This window comes from Lepus europaeus, chromosome 12 (genome assembly GCF_033115175.1).
Source record: "Lepus europaeus isolate LE1 chromosome 12, mLepTim1.pri, whole genome shotgun sequence".
Taxonomy (NCBI): Eukaryota; Metazoa; Chordata; class Mammalia; order Lagomorpha; family Leporidae; genus Lepus; species Lepus europaeus.
The window spans coordinates 99952396-99970745 of NC_084838.1; the positions used below are offsets into that span (position 1 = coordinate 99952396).

At 50.8% G+C, this 18350-nt stretch overlaps 1 protein-coding gene across 1 annotated transcript in view; it reads left to right on the forward strand.

Annotated features, from left to right (window-relative positions):
- SHC3 (SHC adaptor protein 3) overlaps positions 1-18350 on the forward strand; it is a 169610-nt gene that overhangs the window by 86370 nt on the left and 64890 nt on the right. Inside the window, exons 3-4 of the mRNA XM_062206804.1 lie at positions 13430-13493; positions 15610-15729. Of these exons, the coding sequence (XP_062062788.1) occupies positions 13430-13493; positions 15610-15729 (184 nt within the window). The remainder of the gene's footprint in view (positions 1-13429; positions 13494-15609; positions 15730-18350) is intronic.

Consider the following 18350-nt stretch of genomic DNA (forward strand, 5'->3'; position numbering starts at 1 on the left):
CACTTCTCAGCTCTTACCTTGCCCTGGAAGACCCTGAGATCTTGCCTTTCCTGAAGGCGTCACCACATCAGGAAGCGCTTGGCTGGATATCACCCTGCATTATTTTCCATGACTCCGGCCATCTGGTCCCAGAGAGGAGTCAAGGTCTTGGCCAGCGTGCCGGACCTCTCTGTGTCCCTGGAGGAGAGAGTAAGGGTGACCTGTGACTAAAGATGAATGTCTACGTCTTGTGCCACCCTACAAAGTAATTGAGATGCTGTTTCATTAATTGAATAAGGGCCTGCTGACATGGGGCTACCCATGCTGGTAGCTCAGGCTCTTGCATTCCACGCGTGCCTCTGGGGGTGTACTGGGTGGCTTGAAAAGGCAGTGCAGGAAGGATGAGCCTTGCATGGCCCCAGCTCCCTGCACACTGGTCTGTTTTATGCTATGGTGACTGCACAAGTTGTCAGGTGGGCACAGGAAGCTGACCCACACACTCTGCCTCCCATTTGCTGTGGACCTTGGGGGCGCTGCCTCTGCCTGCAAGAGATGGTAGCCATGGTGCAACCCTCTGGGTCTCTGTGTGGTTGGGCACAGTCAGGGCAGTAGGGGCTCCTCTAGGGCCTACTCCTCCCCCTATGCCTGTAAGAAGGCTCAGAACCTGGGAAAAGCCCAGCTCTGGGGTCTGGAAAATCTCAACTCAGATTTGGCTTTACCAATATCATGCGATTCTGGGAAGAGATAAGAACCTTCTCTGAGGTTTGCTGCTTTTGTTTTAGTTTATTTTTTTCCCAGTGGGAGCTGACACTCTGCATCTTAGTTCGCTGGGTTCAGTGATGTGGGAACATGGACACCAGCAGCATGTCTGGGCCATCAGCCAGGTTGGGTGTCCTCTCCCCAAGGGAACTGCTGGCTCGCCATGGGGGCACGTGGCCTCCTCTCTGACAGTAGCATTCTGGGCAACTTCTGGACACCCTGCTCCTATCCCCCCATCTCTAACCATAACCCTAACCCCAATCCAAGATCAACTCCAACATCATCAACTCTAAGACCACCTTGATGCAGCAGCCTCCCCAGTACGACTCTTTAAAATCTTATTCAGCATTTTCTAGAGTTTCATTCAAGCCATCCTTTTAAATTTTTAAAAAAATATTTAGTTGTTTACTTTTTGAAAGGCAGAGTTACAGAGAGGTAGAGACAGAGAGGCCTTCCATTTGCTGGTTCACTCCCCAAATGGCCACAAAACCTGGGCTGTGCCAGGCTGACGTCAGGAGCCAGGAGCTTCTTCTGGGTCTCCCACGTGGATGCAGGGGCCCAAGCACATGGGCCATCTTCTGTTGCTTCCCCAGGCGCATTAGCAGGGAGCTGGATCAGAAGTGGAGCAGTCAGGTCTCGAACCAGCATCCATATGGGATGCCAGAGTCCAAGCCATCCTTAAGTTTCCCTCTCTCCTTTTCCTCCCCTAATTCCATCAGCTGGGCTTTCCTTTTAAATCCACATAGAGATCTGCAAATCCGGACAAAGAGAAGTCGAAAGTCAGGACTTCCTTTAGTTGGACAACTCAGCAATGGACGATGCCACTGCCGAGTGATCAGGGAAGGGTGCTCTTTCCAGGAGGCAACACTTGTCGCAGACCAGAGGGTGGTACTGGGAAGCCCCCCGTCCCCACTCCCCATCCCCCACCCTCCAACCCCTGCCGGGAGCTTTGAAGGTGACACACGGCAGCTGTGAGTAATGGATGCCTAAACAGCGTCTTCTCTCTTGCCTTGCAGGTGCTCTCCGTCCGCTAAGGCTCACGCGGCCTCTGCCGGGCTGAGGCTGTGCTGACGGCCACTGCTGGGTCCTCCCAGGACCCTGGCCTCGTGGTGCATTCTCACTGGCCCTCTGCTGTTCCCCCTGCATTCCCTCTGAGCCTCTCTGTCCTCCATCGCGTCTTCAGCCTTTCCCACCTTTCCCACCCCTCAGTGTGCCTTCCTTCACCTTTCCTGTACACTGAATAGCCATTTACTGATTGCATTATACCTCTTTCCCCGATATTAAAGATTTATGAAAAAAAAATGGAGCCATTCTGTCTATGGAGTGTTTATTTCTAGGAGTTTATGCTCTGGTTGCCTGTGTCCCTGTGTCCATCTTTCAGAGTTAGTGTACGGTGCAGGTTCACCATCCCCAATCAATAACCCGAGATCGGAATGCTCTAAAATCTGAAACTTTCTGAATACTGATGCGATGCCGCTCATGAAAAATTCCACATCTCACCTCATGGGATCGGAGGGAGTCAACACATAGGTGTACTAAGAATATTATTTGATGTGTATAAGGCGTAGAGGAAACGTAAAGTTTGTGTTTAGACATGGGTCCCGTCCCACTGATATCTCATTATGTAGATGCAAGTACTCTGAAATCTGAAAAAAATAAAAAATTGGACATACTTCCGGTTCCAAGTGTTCTAGATAAAGTGTGCTCAGCCCGATGATTAACAAGATTATGCTGTATACACGAGGTGACAGTGGATCAGCAGAGCGGAGCCCCAAAGAGCAGGTGTGTGGGAGCCCCGCGTCCCCCTCCTGGCAACCTGAGCTTCGAGGCAGCCCTGGCGGCCCCCACAGCTGCCCTGAGAGCAGCAGGGAGAGTTTGTGAGGATGGCCACCAGCTGGCCTGAGGCCGTGGGAGATGGTGTTGCTTTCCCTTTGAGCTCGGCTTGGTGGGGGCGGGGGTGGTGCTTGTTGGATGAGTCACTGCAGCATTTCCCCTTCATTTGTTCCCAACACAAAGGGGCCAGGGCTGGAGAAATGCTCTTGGAGCCAGTCTTTTATCTCAGAAATCAAGGAGATGTGATTTAGGTTCCTCGGGAGAAAGAGCTTCTGGAATTTGCTCATTGGTATGTGTTTGACTTTGTCATTTTCTTCTTTATTGCAAAATTGGACAACCAGGTTTTTAAAGATTCACTTATTTATTTGAAAGGCAGAGTTACACAGGGAGATCTTCCATCTACTGGTTCACTCCCCAAATAGCCGCAACAGCCAGAGCTGGACCAGTCCAAAGCCAGGAACCAGGAGCTTCTTCTGGGTGTCTCACATGGGTGCAGGGGCCCTCAGTACTCGGGCCATTCTCCACTGCTGCCCCAGGCACCTCAGCAGGGAGCTGGATCGGAACTGGAGTCCCTGGGACTTGAACTGGCGCCCAAATGTGGCATTACCCACTACGTCACAGTGCCAGCCCTGGGACGAGTAGTTTTAATCCCAGTTCCACCATGGACTTCCTGAGGATTTGTGTATCACAGCCAGGGGTGTGTGGAGCTCCATGGTGCACCACACATACCCACGGGCATGCTTATGGGTGTCGTGTGCACCGCATCTCTGTGGATGCAAGATCAGCAGCCACTGCGCCTCAGCCTAGCCTCTGGCACATAACAATCATGGTGATGATAATCATAACAAAACTTAGCACAAGTCCAAAAATGGACTTCACACTATCGTGTGCTTACTCATGGGTCTGCTTATCTCGCTGTAATTCTCTAGAGATCGTATGGTTCTCAGGACTGCATGTCTATAAATGAATCAGATTATGGTCACTGGGAATGTGTGTGGTGTCTGGGGCCAGAATTAGCTTCCAGAACTTTATCATTTCCAGCTCTTTCTATATGTTTGCGTCTCTAATGCATTTATATGAAGGAACTTCAAAAAGCTCATGGAAAACGGAATTAAAAGGTGCATTTGTTTTGGTGGAAAGCATTTTGAAATCCATGCATAGTTCTCCCGTCATGCACATCTCCACGTCAGCTTCAGCGTCCGCTCGCGCGCCTCCACTCACGGAGGCGCTCCTTTCCAGGCAGCTGGTATTTGGACACTGATGATGTCACGGTTAAGCTGTGCTTGCCCTGGACCGGGCACGGTTACGGTCTCGAAGTTCCGTGGATTCGTAGATGATGTCGTTGATGGCTTGCAGAGAGCACACAGTGGGAGGTTGTTCACCCTCATCCCAGACTGAGGGCTGTGTGCCGAGCTGCGTACGTCCAGGACCATGGGCAGGGGGAAGTTCATGTCTGCTGCTTGCTGGGGAACCAGTGCCATTTGGGACACATTTGTGCAGTTGTCACACTACGCATGAGTTCTGTGTCCTTGTTTTAGGAACTTGGTGCGTGTCTTTGGGAGGTGGGCTCTGGGTTACTTTCTGTGAATTTGTTGCCCTTGGAAATCCTTGTACAAAGCCTGGTACAATAGAAGTCAGAAACCTTCTAGGCCACATGTGGACCAATACAAATGACACAGATGACATGTCCCTGTGGCTTAGGACTGCTAATCAGGGCTGAGTTACAAAGGTTCCTGTTCCCTGAACCCCGTGCACCTGCGGGTTCTTGGGGGAAAGGTTTTCTTGGGAAGTACTCCGTCTGTCTCTGTGCTCTGGAGAGCATAGGGTGGGGACTGGCCCAGCCTCCATGTGTGAACTGCCCTGGCTAGTGGAGCCCCCTCACTGTGACTTCCAAAGAAAAGGAAACACAGAAGGTTTTTGGGGAGAGGCCAGGTGTGGCGCCTGTGTGCACGTGGTTCAGTGACACCTGTGCGCAAAGAAGTCTCTGTGATGGACACAGGTCCCGAGCTCACGAGCACAGCCAGCAGCCTGGACGAGCCCGCCCGCCTAGTGTATGGGTGCCGATCATTCTACTCACCTGCCACCTCCCTGCACAGCACTTCTGCACCACGTGGTCTCCGTCGCTCAGTTAGGGCCACAAGCACCCTGACTCGCCAAGCCTCCCCTGCCTCCCAATGCCCACCTTCCCCTGCCCGTCTCCACCCACAACCCCCTCCCCCCGCAGCCTCATTGGGCACTTCCTTGTCCCACAGTCATTTCAGTTCAGAGTTGGTACAAAATTAGGTTTAGGATTTGGCTCCCTACCTGCTAGACAAGTTCTTCTTCCCGCCCCACAATTGTTGAAGCACCTCCAGCTAGATGCAGCTTTGCGGGCAATACTGTGTGTATCAGGACTGCCTTGTGGTCTGTCTCCTCCTTCCGGGGGGCAGTCACACCCCCCTCCTGTGATGTCTCTTGTTCCCCTGCTCTGTGTCTTCATGCACGTACTTCCATTTCTGCTGTTCACCTCGGCACCTAATTCCTGGTGGTTGTACCCTCCATTCCTAGCCCTGAGAAGTTGATGCTCGGGTCCCACCCAGTGCTGCTGACTTCTGTCTGTCCTCTTCCTTATTTATATTCTGCAACGTTGTGGCTGTGACATCAGGGGCCGGGCATTTTTGTATCAACTCTCCTTTCTCGACTATTTTGCGGGCTGCCTCTCCTCCATCATGGTTCCTCTGTGTGGTACCACAGGGCCTGAGCCCGAGCCTCCCTGTGGCTGAGTTTTTACTGGAGGATTGTGAAATGCTGATAGAATTGGCAACCAATGAGAAGTGAGAGGAGCTATGAGGTGCTGGGTGGCAGCAAAGGAGCCCCTCGGGCTGGAGCAAGCAGGGAATGTAGCATCATGGGATTGAACACACAGAAATGCCAGCTCCAAGCGTCTGGTCTGCAAAGAGCCCCATGTAGAGTTAGGATGGGAGGGGAAGGATCCGACCCTCCAGGGGCGTGGTTGCGTCTTGGAGGGATGCAAGCTTGACAAGTCATCCATTTTTTTGTGTGTGGCAGCAATAGAACTAGTGGCCGAGTCTATGAAGATGAGCCCTGGGGTACTGTTTGAGTTCCTGGCCATTTTCCTCGAGGGCCTCAGTGTTTTAGTCTGCTTCCTGTTGCCATAACAGAATGCATGAGGCTGGGTGATTTATACAAGATAGACGTTCACTTAGCTCCCGCTCTGGAGGCTGGGAAGTCCACCTGAGCATGGAGCCAGCCTCTGCTTGGTTTCTGGCGAGGACCTCTTATGGCTTCAGCTCATGGTGGAAAGGGGAAGGGCAAGTGGGCTTGTGCAGAAGAGAGGAGGGGCCAGAGTCCCACGATCGATAACCCGTTCCCAAGAGAAGGGCGCTGCTCTGTTCCTGGGGGCTCTGCCCCCGGGACCCACACAGCTCCCACAAGGCCCCATCTCCTAACCCCACCTCACCAGGGACCAAGCCTCAGTTGACGTGTTGGTGGGGACAGATGCTGTTCCAACCACAGCAGTCATGTGTGTGCACAGGAGGGCAGCTGGAGAGCTGAGCTCTGTGGTCCTCTGCTGTGGCAGCTGGCGCTCCTGGGAAGGAAGCCATGTGTGCAGGGGTGTGCGAGCTGCCTGCAGATCTTTAGACACAGGACCTGCAGGAGCTGTGGGATCTCTGCGGTGCTGGAGACTGACGGAGGACTGCTGGCTGGAAGGGAGGAGAAGACTTGTAATATTTGATATAATGTAAATGCTATGCAAATAGTTGTTATGATGTGTTGTTTAGGGAATAATGATAAGAAAAAGTCTGTTCAGGTTCAGTGTGGATTCAGTTTGGTTTTGGAGTATTTTTATCTATGGTTGGTTGCACCTGTGGCCGTGGAACCTGAAGATATAGAAAACCACAGATACAGAAAACCGCAGATACGGAACCTGTGGCCATGGAATTTGCAGATTTGGAACCCGTGCATGTAGAGGGTAGATGATAATTTTCCCCAAGTTGCATAGCTAGCAAGAACCTGAGTGGGCTTTGCTGAAAGCCTCCCTCTTAACTACTAGCTGGCACTTGAATTCCCATCTTTAGTACTCTAACCAGAGGCCAGCACTGTGGCATAGTAGGCTAAGCCTCCGCCTGTGGGGCTGGCATCCCATATGGGCGCCGGTTCTAGTCCCAGGTGCTCCACGTCCAATCCAGTTCTCTGCTGTGGCCTGAGAAAGCAGTGGAAGATGGCCCAAGTCCTTGGGCCCCTGCACCCACATGGGAGACCAGGAAGAAGCTCCTGGCTCCTGGTTTTGGATCGACTCAGTTCTGGCCATTGCGGCCATTTGGGGAATGAACCAGTGATGGAAGACCTCTCTCTGTCTCTCCCTCTCTCTGTAACGCTACCTCTCAAATAAATAAATAAATCTAAAAAAAAAATACTGTAACCAAGGAAGCAGGGGAATCTCATAAGATTGTGTGTGTATTTGGTTGATATTTTTTTTTCAAAAAATAGATAATGAAGTAGAACTTCATGTTGTGACATCACAGCACAAAGGAAAGGGTTTTTTTTTTTTTAAATGGCTTTGTTGAGGTATAAGTGGTATATGATAAACTGTACTTAGTAATTAATTAATTTTTAAAAGATTTATTTATTCGTTTATTTGAAAGGTAGAGTTACAGAGAAGGAGAGACAGAGATGTCTATCCACTGGTTCACTCCCCAAATGGCCTCAGTGATAGGGCAGGGCAAGGTCAAAGCCAGGAGCCAGGAGTTTCTTCTGGGTCTCCCGTGTGGGTGCAGGAGCTCGAGGACTTGGGCTGTCCTCTCCTGCTTTCCCAGGTACATTGTTAGCAGGGAATGGGATCAGCAGTGGAGCAGCCAGACTGGAATCATTGCCCATATGGGATGCCCGCGCTGCTTTAATGTGCTGTGCCACAGCGCCCACCCCTCAGTGTTTTAAAAAATGCAAAATTCGTTGAGTTTTGATGAGTGTCCACACCTGTGATCTCATCACAGTCCACATAGCGACTATCCTGGGAGGTTGGTCCCCAGCAGTGTGGTGTTATGGGAAGTTGTTGCACCTTTTAGAGCTGGGGCATAGTGGGAGGTCACAGCTGAGCCCCCTCCGTGTGGCTTCCTGTGCCTCTCACCTGGGCTCCATCAGGTGAGGCCATCTGCCATGAGACCCTCACCAGAACTGAGCTGTTGCTGGCATCCTGCACTTACGCACTTAAACACCCAGAACTTTGAACTAACTGGGCCCATTTTTCTTCCTAAAGCCGCCGTGCCTCTGATATTTTGTTATAGTAGCAGAGAATGGACTAAAACACTATGTTAATGTTTAATTCAGGCAAGGGGAGATTAACAATAACTAATTATAAGTAGAACAACTAAACAGCACAGTAACAAAACAAATGCCAGTGTGGCCTCTCTCAAAATATCTCACAGCACTGTAGATCTTAGCAACCTCAGCCTCTCATTTTTCCTTTCCCTTTGAAGTTGAAAAAAAAAAAGAACTTCCACATTTTCATGTAGAGGAAGCATTTTGACATACCTGCATGGCCAGCATCACCACTCTTCCTCTTTGGGACCATTGTTAAATAAAATAAGAGTGGCTCAAATGCAAGCACTGTGATACCATTGTGACCTGATAGCCGAGATGGCTGCTCAGGGGCTAACGGGCCGGCCTGGATACGCTGGACAAAGGGATGGTTCATGTCCCAAGTGTGGTGGAGCTGGCTTTCCTCACAATATTCAGAATTATGCACCAATTACTACTTACGAATGGCTTACTCTGGATTATTCCATTTGACATTTTTTAGATGGCTGTTGACGTTGGGTGGTTGAAACTGTGGCAAGTGAAACGTTGGATAAGCAGGGAAGACGACTCCTGGGAGCGCGGAGGCTGCCGGGACCCCTGACCTTTGGTACCTTCTCAGGTTCCCGCTTCCTGTGGCAGGTCGGGAGGCACTTTCTTCTGCAGCTTCCTGGAGGGCCCCAGCTCTGGGCGGGCCTTAGTGAGCAGTAGGAGAGATTTCATTTTAAAGGAAGTTGGGGTTTCACGGTTCTGTGGGCCTTCATGTTTGTTACTGAGAGTAGAGACTTCAGGCAGCTCATAAGCGGTCCAGGGCTTTTTCTTGTCTAAAGCAGGTGGATGTGTATGGGGCTTGCCCCCGGGCTTCCTAGGGCCCATTGTGTGCGTAGCTGTAGATTGTGGGCTGGGGAGGGAGTCAGGCCCTGTGACACCTGCATCCTCTGCTCCAAGACCCTGGGCACACAGGTCAGAGAGGAGATGGGCCTGGGGAGCCCTGGGGCTCAGAGGAGCCAGGAAACACCCCCAGACACAGCATGTCAGAGTGCTGGGGCGGGAGGGTCTGCCCAGGGCAGAAACCACCCACTGGATTTGGGAACGTGGAGGGGGCTGGAGGCCCTGGAGCAGGGGGCTAAGCCCTTTGGGGCTCCAGTGTACGATGGACCATGGCTTGGAAAGCTGGGCCTGACAACGCTCCTGGAGCATGCCCCCAGTCCAGCATAGCATCACTGCAGCCCACAGCCGTGAACCCGAGTCACCTGCCCGTCTCTGAGCATCCTCTGGAACAAGCGTTCTCCTGGACCAAGGCTGGCACCTCTCCCATGATGCTGGCGATGTGGGCAGGCTGCCCCAAGGCTGTGCCGAGATGCACCAATGCAGAGGTGCCCATGTCCTTGAAAAGCATAACCAAGCTGAACTCTTTGGTTCTGAAAACAGATTTTTTTTTTAAAAAAAGGCTGTATTTATTATTTGAAGTTCAGAGTTGTGGGCAGGATGGGGGATCTTCCATCTGCCAGTTCACTCTCCAATTGACCCTGACAGCCAGGGCTGGGCCAGGCAGAAGCTAGAAGCCAGGAGCTTCTTCCTGGTCTCCCACCTGGGTGTCAGGGTCCAAACACTTGGGCCATCTTCTGATTTTCTCAGGTAGGGAGCTGTATTGGAAGCAGAGCAGCCGGGACTTGAACCAGCACCCATATGGGATGCGGGCACTGCAGGTGGCAGTTTTACCCGCTATGTCATAGTGCCGGTCATAAGAAGTGGAATTTTTAATTTGTGTTCTTGTTGTGAGCAAAGAACCATTTATATTTTCTTTCATGTGAGTTCTTTGCTCCTAGCCTTTGTTCATTTTTCTATTGGACTTTTGATTTTTCCCTCATTGACTTCTATTAAGATGGTTATCTCTGTGAAATGTTCATCAGGTTCTTTTAATGATTTATTTATTTAAAAGGCAGAGCAAGAGAGAGAGAGAGGGAGATAGAGAGAGAGAGAGAGAGAGAGAGAGAGAGAAATTGATCTTCTATTTTGTGGTTCAATCCCCAAATGACCACAATGGCTGGGGCTAGGCTACACAGAAGCCAGGAGCCAGAAACCCCATCCGGGTCTCCCACGTGGGTGGCAAGGGCCCAAGTACTTGGGCCAATATCTGCTGCCTTCCCAGGCGCATTAGCAGGGAGCTGGATTGGAAGTGGAGCAACCGGGACTAGAACCAGCACTCCGAGATGGGATGCCTGTGTGACAAGCAGCAGCTTAATCTGCTGTAACAGAATGCCAGCCCCACCATGTTTTTCTTGTGCACAATTTTTAATTTTTTTCCTATTGAGTGTGTCAATATTTTCTATTATGGCTTCTGTATTTTGCATAAGCCTTCCACTCAAAGAGATATAAAAGAAAATCTTTCCCAGCTTTCTTTTTGTACTTTTATGATTCCATCAGAAAATCAATATGCATAGGCAGGAGACAGGAACCTGACAAATATTTAGCTGCTTGCTCACTCACACACATGCCGCTTAAGTCCTGGCTAGCTTTCTCTACTGATAGGCAATACCACATGTATCACGTAGATCACTCGTGTGTGTGTGTGTGTGTGTGTGACTGAGTGAAATTGATCTCAGTTTGCTGTTAAATATATTAGTTTGTTTGGTGCCCTTTCCCCTATTAGAACACAAACCCACCAGGGTAGAAAGCAGCCAGCTGATCTACTGTTCTGCTTTTCATTGTTTTAGTCTGTGCAAGCCCAGGTGTGTCCGTGGGCACGTGTGTGTGTGGGGGGGGGAGATGAGCCCATCAGTGGTGAGATGGGTGAGTAAGAAGAGGGGTGCTGCATGATTCAGAGGATCCGGTTCTGTAGATCTTCATCCAATGGCAGAGTGAGCATGTGGGAGGCACTGGCTGTGGTGATGAGAGTTTGGGGGTGGGTAGGGGACAATGGGGAAGTCGAGAGGACAGTAAGAGCTAGCCTCCGGGCAGCACTGGCCATGGTTACTTCCAGATGACCGTGGAGGGTGCCAAATGTTCCATTTTCACATTAGCTGAGCTCTGAGGTCAGGGATTTGGCTTAGCAAAATGAGGCCGTACTGAACAGAATGTGAGGGAACAATCTCTGTTATTAAAAACAGGGCAAAATTGGTACCTGGAACTCAAATGGGGATTAAATGGAATGACACAAAGCTAAATAATTATTATTATGTGAACACACTGAAGCAGTACTGCTCAGTACAGTGCACTGTGCTAAAACAGTGAGGGAAACTGAGAACGGTTATATTTAAAATTTGACTTTGGAGTTAAAGTCACTCATTTCAGGCATCTAAATATTGCCCTTGTGAATAGTTTTGACAGGTCTCTGTTTCCATCCGAAATGGTGGAAATGAGGATCCACACACATGTGTTTCATTCACACATTAGCAATGAGCCCACACGATTAGGAAGAGAGAGTATGTGTCTGAAAAGAAGTCAGGGGGCTGGTGCTGTGGCATAGCAGGTAAAGCCGCCACCTGCAGGGCCGGCATCCCATAGGGGTGCCAGTTCGAGTCCTGGCTGCTCCACTTCTGATCCAGTTTTCTGCTATGGCCTGGGAAAGCAGCAGAAGATGACCCAAGTCCTTGGGCCCCTGGACCTGCATGGGAGACCTGGAAGAAGCTCCTGGCTCCTGGCTTCAGATTTGTGCAGCTCCAGCCATTGTGGCGAACTGGGGAGTGAACCAGTGGATGGAAGACCTCTCTCTCTCTCTCTCTCTCTGCCTCTCCTTCTCTCTGTGTGTATCTCTGACTTTCAAATAAATAAATAAAATCTTATTAAAAAATAGTAAGTCGGGTTGGAGGACGTCTTTGGGGATTCTGAAGGTTCGCAAGGTGGGGACTTCTGTTGGGTACAAGAGCTCTGAGATGTTCCTGGAACTTGTCCCATTTGCAAAGGTTCAGGATGAAGGGTTGAGGCCCCAAATGTCCCCGGAGACTCTTGCCTGTGTCTCTGTGTGATGGCTTCCTACACAGACCGGCTTGTTGCTGGCAGGGCCTGGTGACCCCTTCTTATGTTGATGTGTGGTCTCCAGCACTCTTCTCCGGGAGCAGCACCTGTAGGCCAGAGCTGCTGCCAAGCCTTGTGGCCTGACCAGGGCTGAACACCGACGGCACGGTGTGTATGCTTTGGATAACCACTGGTCGACAGGGAGTGTGCTTCCTCCGATGTGCCTTGCTGGGGGATGGGGGAGGAATGCCCCGGGGAGACGTTCTGCCATCCAGTACCTCCCAGCCTCCTCCTGGCCCCCTCGGAGGCTTAGCTGCCGTGCTGAGCTAAATATATCACTTAATACACTGAGCACGGTGCAGAGATCCATCGGACTGTTCTTTTTTTAATTAAATGGATGAAATATAGATGCTGGGGTTTATGTAATTCTGTAAAGAGATGACTTGACCTTCTGCAGTATGGAATTTTCTTCTAGAAAGTACTTGGGATGATACGTGATTGATCATTTTGAAAGAACCACAGTTAGAATATTATGATAAAATAAATAGGAGAATCAGAAACCTCAGAAACATTTCTTTCTCATTTCACTTTCTTCAAGTCACGATGAATCATAGTTTTCAGTGTTTCTGGCATCTGAACTTTTGGAAAAATATTTCCTCCCTCACTCTCTATAATGAATTGAATGGTAAATGTAAGCTTGTCTCAACAGTCTCTTGCCTAATCTGACAGTGACATATTTCTCTTAAAAGCATTGCATTGTGACGGTGACGATTTTCCATCGAGATGCTGGGAGTTGGTTTTGGGCTGTATTCAGCGTAGGACATTTGGAGAACGTTTCTGAGGACCCGTTATCTTCTTTCTCCTCCAGCGTGTCTCCAAACCCCTGTTTGTCTTTCTCTGTGTTCTTGTGGTATCTTCCCCCTTCTCCACATGGGGGTTGATTCTCCCAGCTCGGTTCTGGGCCCCTGACGTGGAGCCCATCTCCCCACGCTGCCTCACTTTGAGTCCCAAAGCAGAGCTGTTTACTTTCAAGCATCCCCTTCCTTGTCAGCCATCCGCAGTCGGACCTCAGCAGCTTCCTGTTGCCTCCTCGCCTTCCTGGGCCCTCCTGGCCCTGTGGAGTCAGACGCCCATGTCTGTTTATAGCTGCAAACACTGGGAGTAACACCTAGAGGACCATACTTCTTGTGTTTACAACCTGCACAAAGGTTGTGATCAGTAGATGTGTTTTTTTTTTTTTTTTTGGGGGGGGGGGGTTGGTTCCCAAGCCCATACTATAGCAATGAAGACAATGCCAGGAAGAATACATTGAGGGTGTTGCCTTTAAAACATAGACTCTTTGCGACATTGATACAAATTACAAATTACACTACTGGCATGCGACAGCACCCAGAAAGAGCCGGAATGTTGCCAGTTAGGGTGACTTGCTTGTGCCCTGTGAGGGCTTGCTTCTGAGAGAAGTGGGAGACTCTCTGAATGGGCAGGGCTGTTTTCTGTGCTGGACTAAGCAGGTGGTTGCTTCCTCTGGGTGTGCCAGTGGCGAGTGTCTGGGCCACATCATCCCTGCCCACACGTGATAAACACATCTCTCTCCCTGTCCTCCCAGGGAAGCCATCAGCCGTGTCTGTGAAGCTGTGCCTGGTGCCAAAGGAGCCTTCAGGAAGAGAAAGGTACTGGCGTGGGGGCTCAGCACCTGCCATGTCTCCCCCGTGATGCTCCCCTCGTGTCACCGCTCAGCATCTTCAACCACAAAATTGTTCGCCATCCTCTTTGGGTGGCTTGGCTCTTGACACCTCTAAAAGCAGTCAGAGCTGAGATAACTCTGTCTCCTCCACAGTGGGGTAGGGGGCCAGTTGGCTGTCACATACAAGTCAGGTACCCTGCTTACTTCCTGTGGCTTAGATCTTGAAGATCTTGAAGTTTGTGGCCACAAACACAATGTGCAGGACAAACACAACAGGCCCAGGCATTCCTCAGAGCCCCACACTCATGTACTTAATCACGGCAATTCTTGGTAGTAGACACCCTAAGGTCTGGTTAACAGCCGGCTCTAGGGTTGACAATTTATAATGCTAGATTCGTAGCATTTACCAATTTGTCTGGTGGCGATACTTTCCCTGGGATTTCAGGCTCTCACGGTGACATTCCTAGTTGGGTGCCCCTAGCTGTGCCATTTCCCCGTACAGATGCCATAGACACCAGTCACCCGAAAAGCACAGTGAATAGTTAATGCAGCAAAACGCTTAGGACGTGATGAAAGTTCAGTATTTATCTCTGTCTGTTAGATGCAATTTGGTTAATTGTGAGTTAGCATAAATTAATTTTTAATAACAGCTGTGTTTAATAGCCAGCTCATAAAATTCCTACAAATTTAATAATTGGCTCTCATTAGCTGGTACAAGCCACCACTGGAAATCCCCACGGTACCGGCAATAAAAATTGACGTGCAAAGCAGAGAAGCTGTGATGGGGTGGGGTGGGGGGTGCTGAGATCAAGCCCAGCCCACCTGCTCCATTGGCTGCACGCTCATCCTGGAGATGGCTGGACCAGAAGAAAACAATATATGGATTAAGAGGAAGTAGCAAAAAAAAACCCTCTTAGTTAATTGTTGGATAAATATAGAACTAAACACCCTCACCTAGACCTTTCTGTGCCTTGACTGAGTGGCAGGGAGAGTGGCCCTTAGAAATCGCTGAGTCTGCACGTGGGTGTCTGTCCTCGACTCTGCCTCATTTGGGGTGTCCTCAGAGCCTCTGGGCTGCTTCTGTCTTCAGAGCCTGGGGACACTTCGTGCAGGGCCGAGGGGTTCAGGCAGAGAGCGCTGGGCTAGCCTGAGATGAGCCAGCCTGTGTTCTGCTCACCTCCTGGGGGATATGGGACACCAAGTAAGCTGCCAACCCCTGAATACAGTGACCCTGAAGGCATCTGGGAACAGAGATAAGGAGCCTCGTCTTTCAGAGCAGGTGGTGCTGGCAAGTCTTGGGGCATCCGCCTGGTTCTCTTGGTGAGAGTGGTAGAAACAGTGCCGAACCTCCCGGGAGGGGCCTGGGCACGTCTATTTTCAAACAGCTCCTTTAAGAGAGTTAAAAAGCAGTGCACGCCCGGTTAGGGGAAAGCATCCTAATCCAAGAGGAAAGGGTGTTGTGTCCCAAAGGACAGAGGGAGGCGTGTCAGTGGAGCCTGCTCAGGTGCCCGGGAGAAGGCACCTGGCTGGGAACCGCAGCCTGCCGGTGCCTGGGACGAGGACCCTCCTGGCATGGTGGTTCAGACATCAGCTGGAGCCACGCTGTGTCTGCCCGTCCTGTGCTGGTGCCAAGCCCAGCAGATTCAGGTCAGAGGTTAGGGACCCTTCCCTTCAGCAATGGGCATGCTTCTGACCCCGTGGGGTCACCCCATCCTCCCCACCAAGTGGTCCACTTTCATATCCCCTCAGAGCTGGTGTCACTCTCAGGGTCACGGAGCCAGCCTGGCTGGCCCTGGCCTGCGGCACCTTCCCCCAGGTTCACCTACTGGGGACCCTCAAGAGAGGCCCTACTGTGGCCCAAGACCGAGCCTTCCGACAGCCCCAGCTTTGCAATTTGCATATCACCTATTCTGGCCTGTGCAGGTTGGCACAGGCTCTCAGTGTTCCAGCTCACCCTTTGTGCTTCCTGGGCTGCAGGAGGGAGGAGTGGTCGGTGGGAGTGCAAGGCCTGGCAGACACCCCTGGCCCCACCCTCATAGCCCTGAACGGCTCAGAGGCCTCCAGTACATAAAAGATTACACGAATGCTCTTTCGTTCTGCAGCCACCCAGCAAAATGCTGTCCAGCATCCTGGGGAAGAGCAACCTCCAGTTCGCGGGGATGAGCATCTCTCTGACCATCTCCACCGCCAGCCTCAACCTGAGGACGCCCGACTCCAAACAGGTGCGTGGGTGCCTGGAGCCCGGCTGGCAGGTGTCCTGCAGGCTGCTTGCAGCTTTGTGAGCCCACAGGGAATGTGCTTGCTTCAGATCTCTGTTCTGTGAGCTTGGATCGGCCACCGTGAAGGATCCCCGCGGAATGATGGATGACCGTAGTTCCTTTCACTTCTACTGTGCGTTCCCCCCTCCTTTTTTTGGGGGGGGGGAGAATAATGTATGAAATCATCAGCTTATTTATACCATGTAAAAACTGTGATGCATGAATTCAAGCAAAACTCTCTTTCTAGTGCCCTTGTTCCTATTTTTTCTTCTTTTGTATCATTTTCCCCCATTGGTTTTATAGACTGCATTTAATTTTGTCCCCTGTGACGTGGGTGGCATATCATGACCTAATTGACAGTAGATTTCTCTTCCCCTGGTGGTTCAAGATTCGGGGGCATCTTCACAGAACTGTAGATGGGTGGGCTGCGGCGTATCTCGGAGCTGCCCGAGGAGGCCCAGCCCTGACATTCATTAAGGAGAGTTCTGTTTGGGGGGAGGGGTGGTTCCTGTGCAGTGTCTGTCTTGCGGGTTTCTCTGATCCATTTATCATTAGCTCCTGCAGCTGGAAGAATGAGTCTGTGAGTAGCTGCTCTGAAGGTCGAATCGGGCAGAGGCAGGAAAATGCCTGTGCCATGTGAAGGTGGGGGTTGGCGCGTGGATGCCTCCCAGGCCCTGTCCAGACCTCCGCACAACACACTCCTGCCCTGGGTTACCTTCTGTTGCTGGCATATTTCTGTCTGTGGAGTCCACACGCCCAGGCCAGCTGGTAGACCTCCCAGCTGCACTTATTCCTCTCCCTGCCACTCAAGGCGCTGAGACACCTTCTAGATCTGGAGCAGAAAGCTGAGGCAAAGCCCAGGCCTTGTTTGGATGAAACTGGACCCCACTTCTCCCTGGATCCTTCCATCTCCCTGGGTGTCCCCATGTTAACTCTTCTCACTGCTGGACAGGCCCAGCCTTGCACTTGTTGCTCATGGGTGCTGCTCCCTCGGCTCTGCACCCGCACTTAGCCCACATCCATTCTTTTTCTGGACAGCTATGGGTCTTTTGCTTCTAGGAGCCCTCAATTCTGCAGGGTCTTATTTCCAAATTCCTCCACTCTCTCCTCTTTCCTATGTCAATGAAAGAGAAACGAGCTCCCAGACGGGGCAGTGAGGGTGAGGCCCTGCAGTGGGTGCTGCTGCATCCAACAGGGGCTGGTGCGTGTGTCCCGTTGGCACTTTCTGGTTTGGGGGCAAGGGACTGAGCTCTAGGCTCCAGGGGTCCAGCTTGGAAGACAAGGGCGCAGTCTGCAGCAGGTGGACCCAAAGCTCCCGTTGCTCTAGTGCTCCCTCCTGACTCCACAGAGCACATGGAGAGAGCAGAGACAGCGCCCACCCCACGCCACGGAGGTCCAAGTGGAAGAAGCGAAATGAAACCCATGCTGTAGATGACAGAGGCCATTAGCTTGAATTTCCTGGCCTGCTTTTGGCTTCCATCTTAGTCAAAGGGATTACATACAGTCACACAGTAATGGTCACGTGTTGTTGTGTCAGCCAAATGCCAGGGGACTTTAAAATTTTGGTGAAAAAGATGAAAGGAATTTTTTGTTTGAAAATGTGCTGTTATGAAAAAAGCATGCATGGATTTCCAAATTTTTGGCACCAAAATAAACTTGTATATATTTATTGATTTTATAGCTACCTGAGAAACAGAGAGAGAAGAGAAGAGAGAGAGAGAGAAAGAGAGAGAGAGAGAGAGTTCTCCTATCCACTCCCCAAATGCCCACAGCAACTGGGGCTGGGCCAGGCCAAAACTGAGAGCTAGACACTCAGTGTGAATCTAATATGTGGATGGGCAGGCCCGAGTACTTAAGCCAGCACCAACACTGCCTCCCAAGATCTCCATAACAGGAAGCAGAAAGCAGGAGCCGGAGCTGGGCACCCAACCCAGGCACTCTCCTGTGTGACGTGGTGCAGGCATCCTAACACTATGCTGAATGCCTGCTCCGCAAACTTACCTTGGAGTTCCATTTCCCATGAACTCTCTGCAGTGCCCTCATGTGACCTCCACTTACTTATTTCCCAAATCACAGCTTCTAGTTGAATTTCCAAACTGCAGTTTCGGAGCTGCCTTATTAGATGAACATTAAAAAACCACTTTGGAAGCCATCATTGACCAGTATTTGGGAATTGTTTTCTTCCCTGTTTTCCCAGGAGCTCTCTGCCCTGGCCTGGAGGCAAGACTTCAGACAGCTGCGGGGTAACTAGGATCAGTTTGATTCAGCTGGGGCTGGGGCTGGGGCGCACGCAGGCCACCCTGCCGGCCTCAGTGTCACACATTCGCTTGCATACTCAGACTTTTCTGGACTCTGAAGGTTCGCAAGTGCCAACAACCAAAGCAGGCACTTCAAAATATCTTATAATTCAATTGTATTTGATTTCAAGTCTTGCAGGAGCTTGTTTAGAAAAATCCCCCGGCTGGCATGATGATAGTGAATTCTGCCTGCCTGAAGACAAGAGTCTAAGGGGATTATGCAGAAATAGACCTGGTTACATTAGGATATAGACGAGAGTTCTGCTCCTACCCCGTGAAATTTTCTTC